The following is an 8,476-nucleotide window of genomic DNA, read 5'->3' on the forward strand; positions in this document are numbered from 1 at the left end:
TGAATCTCATTTTTCTAAAGTTAGCTCATCTCTAATGATCAACATTCCATTATATTTAGTTTATTGTGATGGACATGTTACAAATAAAGCAAACATATTGACAAGGTGTGGTGACTATATCCCTCTATCCCTCTGATGTCTGAGACATGGCTTAATACTTCAACTGATTCACTAATCCCATGAATTACACCTTAGTTGTGATGCTAGCTTCCAGATCTGACAAACTTAAAAGGCATATGATGGAGACTGATGCATATAAAATGCCTATGAACTGGTCTAATGTCATTCCCACTGCTTCATATAAATAGAGGTCCGGTACAGAATAGGGTTGTACTGTGCACTTGAACAAGAAACACTTTCCAGTCTCTTGCAGAAAGGCGTGAGAACATAGAAAACAATGAACCACGGTATCAGCCACTCTTCTGCCAGATCTTTGGTTGGAGTTCATCATACTGGAGGTCATGGAGGTCATACTGGAAGCCACGTCTCATCTCTCTACCACGGTCTCCATAAAGACCATTCAAAGTCCTCCTCTATTTCACATCATGGTGGTAACTACAAAGATTCTAATGTTCACAGACGACCCATAAGAATATCCTTTTCATCTCATTCTTCTGGTCATGGTCATGGAACTGGAAATGTCCATGGTGGTCATAGTCATGGAAGTCTCTTAAAAAGCTCTGGAGGCCATCAAGACTGGAAGAATACTGGTCTGATGAGCATCAATGAGAAGGAAACCATGCAACATCTGAACCAGAGACTATCATCTTATCTTGAAAAAGTTCATTCTCTGGAGCAGGAAAATTCCCAGTTGGAGAAGAAGATCTGTGAGTGGTATGTCAACAATGCACCCACTAGTTTGCCTGATTCCAGCCAGTACTTTAGGGTTATCCAAGATCTACAAAACGAGGTAAAAAATAAACACCAAATCCTTTGGGGTAAGATTTGTGTTACATATTTAGTCAATTAAAAAACCATGTTGCATTATTTTTAGATTTTTGCTTCCAATGTGGATAATGCTCGTATCGTCCTGCAAATTGACAATGCACAGCTGGCTGCCGATGACCTGAGAAACAAGTAAGCCTAAACTACTATATTTTATTTTATATTTTAATTTTTTTGTAGTAAATTCATAGGAACATATTATTTTTCTTTGTTAAAGTGCTGTCAGCTTACAGTCCTTTTTTCTTAGAAGGAGCCCCAAAATTGATCTTATTAAGGGGTCTCCCTCTACAGCGTCACCTCTGGTTAAATGAAGCTTTACATGGTGGTCACTGAAATCTTTACGTGAAACATGGAAATGATGCTCTTTCGGCTGGAGGGGTTCTCACAGTGGGATTGAAACTTGGCAAATGTTTGGAGGGATGGGTCTACTTTTCCTTTTGCTAAACATTAGGAGGACTAAAAGCTCCCTGACAGTGCATTTTACCAATATCTCCAGATCTACCATTTTCTTGGTTGCCAGATGGGGTCTGAGCGATTAATTATTTTGAGCAATTTGTTTTTGCTAGAAGTGGGTGAGAAGGGGTCCAACAGGGGCCATTTTTTCTGCAGAATCTCATCTTTTGGGGGACTTTCTTTCCAATTACCCACTCAGGCCTCATGAGGTGAGCCCTATTACTAACTCAAAATTTTCTCTTAGCAAGGCAGTCTGCCTCTCCTAACTCTATTTGGTGCAGAGGGTATATAGGACCTTTAGCTTTCTCTGTAAAATAGGCCTTAGGTTACACTCTTCTTGTCCCAAGTGCCAGTTGGAGGATGCTAATATTCAACATATATTTTGGGGGTTGTCGGAAGCTGAAAAAGTATTTATGGGGTATGTTGAGCCTGATTAGGTAGATATATGCAATACCCCTTAATTTTTATCCTCTTTTCTTTAGGATGTTTTTTCCCCCAGTACAAGTTATTGGTCAACTAAGACCTTGTCCTCACTAAAACCTAAGGTTGTCTTAAAATGGGCATTAACATTTTTGGTTTTGAATAAGGATAACCCCTTTATGTAAATACACAATTTCTGCTCTAAATATCAATCGTTTCATGATTTGCTAAGCTCTTTATATCTTCTATAGATATGAAATGGAGCTTAACTCCAAACGTAATGTGGAAGCAGATGTTTGTAGCCTTCGAAGAGCCCTGGAAGAGCTTAACATGCAAAGGCAAGACTTGGAAACACAAGTTCGATGCCTTCAAGAAGAGCTCCTGCAATTAAAGAGCAACCATGAAGAGGTAAAATAAAACATCTTAGTAAGATATTGAAAATGTAAAACACTTCTCAAGACTTATTGACGTTTTGCTGTCATTAAAGGAGGTGAACTCTCTGAGGACTCAACTGGGTGCCAGAGTCGATGTGGAAGTAGATGCTGCTCCTTCTATAGATCTAAACAACGTCCTGTCTGAGGTTAGAGAGCAATATGAGGGCCTGATGGAGAGAAACCTAAGAGAGGTGGAGAGCATATTCCTTGCAAGGGTAAGATCCAAACAATCATTTGCTTTAATAAACATGTCAAGGGTACTTCTGGAGAAAACGAAGACTCATGGGGACCCCATACAGAGGCACACATTGGGGTGGCATTTATTATTGTAGGTGTATGTGAAGCATTTTTATTTACACCACTATACATGGTCTGTACACAGAAATTAGCTTTGTTCATGAGCCCTTATGCTTGTTAGTTTGGCGGACTGCTCTGATATAATATATATATATATATATATATATATATATATATATATATATGGAGTTTTTCCTTGGAATGGCTTATATTTCATTTCAGATATTAAACAAATTTGATGCAATGTCCAACATGACACTTTCAATGTAGTTATCATGTGCTCCCACCAATTCTTCAGAGCAGGCTTGGAGAGATGGCACTACATGCTAGGGAACTAGGAGTCCTGTTAATTAGTAATGGGCTTTGCATTGAAAATACCTCCAAAAAACTAAATAATCAGGCAGTTGAAATTAAATATGTCCAGTCCTTTCCATGCCTGCCATCTGCCAATAGGGATAGTCAGGGGGTTTCAATGCCTACTTAATAATTGTCCAATACTACACAACTGACAGATTCGGTCAACACATACTTGTATAGCTATATGTATAGCACTCTTTATATGTCTGTAGACAAGCTATGTCCACATTTTATTTATTTATTTTATTTATATAGCGCCTACAGATTCCGCAGTGCTTGTCTTGCAGGTCACTTTGCAAGTGTAAACTTTGCTTGATTTTCCTAAAACCCTTTACTTCTTACAGACAGCAGAACTGAACAATGAAGTGTCCTCCGGTGCTGAACAACTGCAGTCAGTTAGCAATGAGCTCATTGACCTAAAACGCTCTGCACAGACCCTGGAAATCGAGCTGCAGAGTCAACTTAGTATGGTATGAATTTTTACTACATATTAAAGAGTACCTGTCATCAATGTGGTTCATATTATTTTTCTTCCTCCTAGTTCCCTCTCACTGAGTTGACGACCACAGGAGGGGGCGTTACCCAGCAGGCATGACATCAGCTGAAGCCTGCCAAGTAACGCTTCCGCCCTTCTATGTTCTATGCTATGCATAGAACAGGGAGCCTATCACGACAGGCAGGCTGTGATTCCCCTCCTCTCTATTATGCACAGCATGAGGCATACATAGAGGAGGGAGATCGGAGCTGGACGACTCGTGTTCACTGGGGGGGGAGGGGGGGATCTCTGTTGACGGCTCCATTTTGGCAGCTGAGGGTCCTGTCAGCCTCCTCCTCCAAAGTACAGCGGTGCAGCACTTATGAAGGTGAGGGGCCTGGTCTGGGGGGGATGACTTCTTTCAAACTTCTTTCAAAATAGGTGTTTTGCAGCAAGGGGCTGGGTTAGCAGAGTGCTCACTCCCGCCTCTCTGATTGGGAGCTGCGCTGTGCTCATCAGTGTCCCGGCTGCACTATGAGAGTTCAGACTCATGACAGGCCGGCATGAGTCCAAACTCTATGAGAGACTTGCAGCCGGGACATGTAGGGAGACCCCCAGTGGTCAGTTTTTACAGGTCAAAATAAATATAGAAAGATACATTTTTTTTATTAAATTACATAGTATTAGAAAGTTGTTTCTAATACATTAATTAACAACATATAAAAAAAATTTGGGATGACAGGTACTCTTTAAACATGGAAGATGTAACGCTACAAATCAGTGCTGGGTTTTTGCATTAATACAGGTTCTTAGGTCCTAACCATCTAAACAATATTTTATCCTTTCTATAGAAATCAGCACTGGAGAACACTTTGGCAGAAACAGAAGCCACATTTGGTTCCCAGCTTGCCCAGTTACAAGCAATGATTAATAACATAGAGTCACAGCTTGGCCAGACACGTTCTGACCTGGAACGTCAGAACTATGAGTACAAAGTACTTATGGACCAAAAGACCCACTTGGAGATGGAGATCGCTACCTACAAACAACTTCTCGATGGACAAGACATGCAGTAAGTAAAACAAAGGTCATCTTTGATTTTAAGTAAACAATAGTAATTTCCAAATTTTTTGATGTAAAATTTCAATTTCCTAACAGCGTTCCAAGTCATCACGGCATAGAACATCAAGACAGTAAGTTTTTTTTTTTCTTTTTCAGATTTTATGTTCTTTGAAGGTTTCTAATATTTCATGACCTATGTCTACCAGTGTCTTCTGGTTGTACTTTATAACATCGTTATTTCATAGTCAATGATCTCACCATTTGTTGTAAAACTAAACTTCCCGGCAAATTGGTAGGTCCACAGGAGCAGCTGACCAGCTACTGAGTGGAGAATATTGGTTTATATTTTCAGACCATTGACTTAAAGGGTAATCCGCCCCTAGATATCTTATCCCCTATCCAAAGGATAGAGGATAAGATGTCTGATCGGGGGAGGGGGGTCCTGCTGCTGGGTACCCCCACTATCTCGTCTGCGGCACCCCAGACATCCGGTGCATGGAGCAAGCATTGCTCCATGCCGGATGACTGGCGATGTGGGGCAAAGGCTCGTGACGTTATGACTATGCCCCTTCAATGCAAGTCTATTGTAGGGGGCGTGGCCGTGATGTCATGAGCGGTGACTTGCATTGAGGGGGCATGGCTATGATGTCATGAGACTCCATCACTACACCCGACGCTCTAAACGAACGCCGGGTGCAGGACCCCCGAGATCAGACATCTTATTCCCTATCCTTTGGATAGGGGATAAGATGTCTAGGGGCGTAGTACCCCTTTAAATGAGTTTTCGAGTTACAAAAATATCAATGTTTAGGATGATTACAGAAAACGATTGTCTTCCAATGCTGATAGAGAGCTTTCTAGAAAGTTTCTTCAATTGGGTGACCTGGGTGGCCTTCTACTGCTGTTCTGCTATCTGTTGTAGAGAAATGGTTAAAGTTGTGATGGATCAGGTTCTGAGTGTCCAGAACCTGACTGATTGCTAGAACAAGCGAGGAGAGAAGCTTGTGGCTAAGCCCTTCTCTCCCTGCTTTCTTTGATAAATATGTTTTCCATAGACTTACGTTTGGAGTCTATCGTGGTCAGGTGGTACAGACCTGGAAAGAATGCACTTAGTGCACACTATTTCCAGGTTATTTTAGTGAGCTGTGATTCTTTAAAGGGGTACTCCGTTGGAAAACATTTTTTTTTTAAATCAACTGGTGCCAGAAAGTTAAACAGATTTGTAAATTACTTCTATTAAAAAAAATCTTAATCCTTTCAGTACTTATTAGTTGCTGAATACTACAGAGGAAATCCTTTTCTTTTTTAAACACAGAGCTCTCTGCTGACATCATGAGCACAGTGCTCTCTGCTGACATCTCTGTCCATTTTAAGAACTGTCCAGAGTAGGAGAAAATCCCCATAGCAAACATATGCTGTTCTGGACAGTTCCTAAAATGGACAGAGATGTCAGCAGAGAGCACTGTGCTCATGATGTCAGCAGATAGCACTGTGTTCCAAAAAGAAAATAATTTTCTCTGTAGTATTCAGCAGCTAATAAGTACTGGAAGGATGAAGATTTTCTAATAGAAGTAATTTACAAATCTGTTTAACTTTCTGGCACCAGTTGATTAAAAAAAAAAAAATAATAATAATAATAATTTCCCCCGGGTTAAGTATGTGACATGTCAAAAGGTTTTTATATAGACAGTGCCTATTTAACACCTTCCCAAAGTCAACATTCAAAATGCTCCCAAAAGGCACTACTGTTATAGATGCATTGACAAAGACCACAGGAAAATATGAAGCATTTCATATTTCCTACTGAAATCAATTGGCTCTAAATGTGATAGATAGACATGCTGAGTGCTCCATGTAGAGAGATGCTCTCTGCAGCGGCTTTCTACAAAAAGGGGGATTTCTCTGTTTTAACCCCAAATTACAGATGAAAATAGGTGATCCAGCACTTGTATAATACCTCATCTATATTTTATTTCAATTTTTCCTCTCTGCATTGTTCTACACCAATTCAATCCAATGCAGATCTGTGCACTGGAGTTTGCATCGTGGTTATATTATATTATATAAAATGTAAAATCTCTGATAAGGTATTTGAAAATAGTTTTTCTTAACCAGACGACCAATTTAATTGTCATCTGTGCCAACAAATCGTATTTTCTTGTTTTCATAACACAATGTCATATCATTGATTTCTATCTTTTTCCACCAGATCTTCTTCACGGCAAATGCTAATGGTTTTTAGATAACAACTGAGACATGTCAACCGGCAAATCTCCACCAACACAATAGACATGAACTCAGCTAACAATTATGTATTTATCCGGCGCATTTTTCTGTCCTTAGATACTTTTTTTTCTTTTTGTTGAATGGTACAAAGCAAGTTATTTATCCTGTGGCCTCATCTCACTGAGAATAGATCACAAACAGCAGAGCCTTAGCTAGGCTTACCTTTAACCGGGACAAAGATACAGTTCTGTGCCCTAGCCCCCCTACCTCCTATATTCTTGGAGGTCTTCTTGATTATATTTTCCCACGTACTACCACTTCTTCAAGATGTAGCCATACTAAATTTGTCAGGTTTATGGCTTGTGGACCATAAAATCTTCCCATACAAGTGCCAGTCAGAAAGTCCAGCCGAATTTGGTGGGTTTAGCCACGGTTCACGGTTTACTCCTCCATTCTTCCCAATGCAACCAATGTTACAGGGTCCCCAGCTACCATGTGCCATTTAAAAGACTGGTGTCTTTTTATGTGGCAGAGGGACCTTTGGGCATCGTGGGAAACAGGGTCATTTGTGACTGATACCAATGTACCCTCCGTGTTGTGTCTAGACAACTCCATTTGACCCCAAAGTCAGTTCCAAATTGGGTTGTCTTCTGCTGGACCTTAGGCCCCCATTAAAGGGGTTATCTAGGAATAGAAAAACTGAGCTACTTCCTATCAAAAACCACTCCCCATCTGTCTCCAGGTTGGGTGTGGTTTGGCAGCTCAGTTCCATTGAAGTGAATGGAGACAAGTTGTGAAACTAAAGACAACCTGGAGACAGACAGGGAGCTGTTTTTAAAAGAAATTATCTGTGTTTTTCTATTCCTGGATAACCCCTATAATGTATCAGAAATACAACAAATTTATATCTGTTTTATTTTACATAACTTTTCTGTGAATTCTATTCTCAATGATACACTTAAAGGCACAGGAACTATTTAAGAGATGTGGACTGTATGTTTCCTACAATGCTGTTTAGCTGTATTTTTTTTTCTTTTTCTGTTATGTTTTCCTTAATAAAACCTTTCCAATGTTTCATGCAATAACTGTTGTCATTTATTATTTCTATACTCACTCTTTCCTTAAAGGGGTTGTAAGGGATTAGAAAAAGGTTATCTCTTCATTTCTATAAAGAGCTCCACACTTGCCCATAGTTTGTATCTGGTATTGTGGATGAAATTAATGGAGCTGAACTGAGGTCCAAGAAAGGTCAAATGCTAAGGAACAACTAGCACAATACAAATACCTAGTGTGTAGCAAATAATTTCATCACAAACATCGCATGATATAAAACATGTGTTTAAAGGGGTTATCCAGGAAAAAAATTTTTTTTTATATATCAACTGGCTCCAGAAGTTTAGGTTGTTCTTTTCTGTCTAAGTAATCTCTGATGACACCTGTCTCGGGAACCGCCCAGTTTAGAAGAGGTTTGCTATGGGAATTTGCTTCTAAACTGGGCGTTTCCCGAGACACGTGTCATCAGAGATTACTTAGACAGAAAAGAACAACCTTAACTTCAGAAGCTCATAAGTACTGAAAGGATTAAGATTTTCTAATAGAAGTAATTTACAAATCTGTTTAACTTTCTGGAACCAGTTGATATATAAAAAGAAGTTTTTTTTCCTGGAATACCCCTTTAACCCCTTTACTCATTAGCCTGTTTTGACCTAAATGACCAAGGCAAATTTTCAAAATCTGACTTATTTGGTAATAACTTTGGAACGCTTTCGCTTATGAAAGCGATTCTGAGATCGTTTTTTCTGACATA

General features: G+C 39.7%; 1 protein-coding gene across 1 annotated transcript; it reads left to right on the forward strand.

Annotated features, from left to right (window-relative positions):
- Positions 1 to 706: 706 nt before the first annotated feature.
- On the forward strand, positions 707 to 7,055 carry LOC130296601 (keratin, type I cytoskeletal 42-like). The gene is made up of 8 exons (XM_056548313.1): positions 707 to 910; positions 995 to 1,077; positions 2,070 to 2,226; positions 2,306 to 2,467; positions 3,251 to 3,376; positions 4,233 to 4,453; positions 4,540 to 4,574; positions 6,653 to 7,055. Exons 1-8 carry the CDS (start codon positions 716 to 718, stop codon positions 6,673 to 6,675), a joined length of 1,002 nt encoding a protein of 333 aa, XP_056404288.1. The 5' UTR covers positions 707 to 715; the 3' UTR covers positions 6,676 to 7,055.
- The last annotated feature ends 1,421 nt before the right edge of the window (positions 7,056 to 8,476 follow it).

The sequence above is a fragment of the Hyla sarda genome, chromosome 12 (genome assembly GCF_029499605.1).
Source record: "Hyla sarda isolate aHylSar1 chromosome 12, aHylSar1.hap1, whole genome shotgun sequence".
Lineage (NCBI taxonomy): Eukaryota > Metazoa > Chordata > Amphibia > Anura > Hylidae > Hyla > Hyla sarda.

Bases quoted from the DNA above. Each gene is read 5' to 3' on its own strand.
- LOC130296601 (XM_056548313.1), top strand. From the start codon at position 716: ATGAGCATCAATGAGAAGGAAACCATGCAACATCTGAACCAGAGACTA. The intron at 911-994 runs GTAAAAAATAAA...CATTATTTTTAG, and splicing joins TCCAAGATCTACAAAACGAG to ATTTTTGCTTCCAATGTGGA. The intron at 1,078-2,069 runs GTAAGCCTAAAC...TATCTTCTATAG, and splicing joins GCCGATGACCTGAGAAACAA to ATATGAAATGGAGCTTAACT.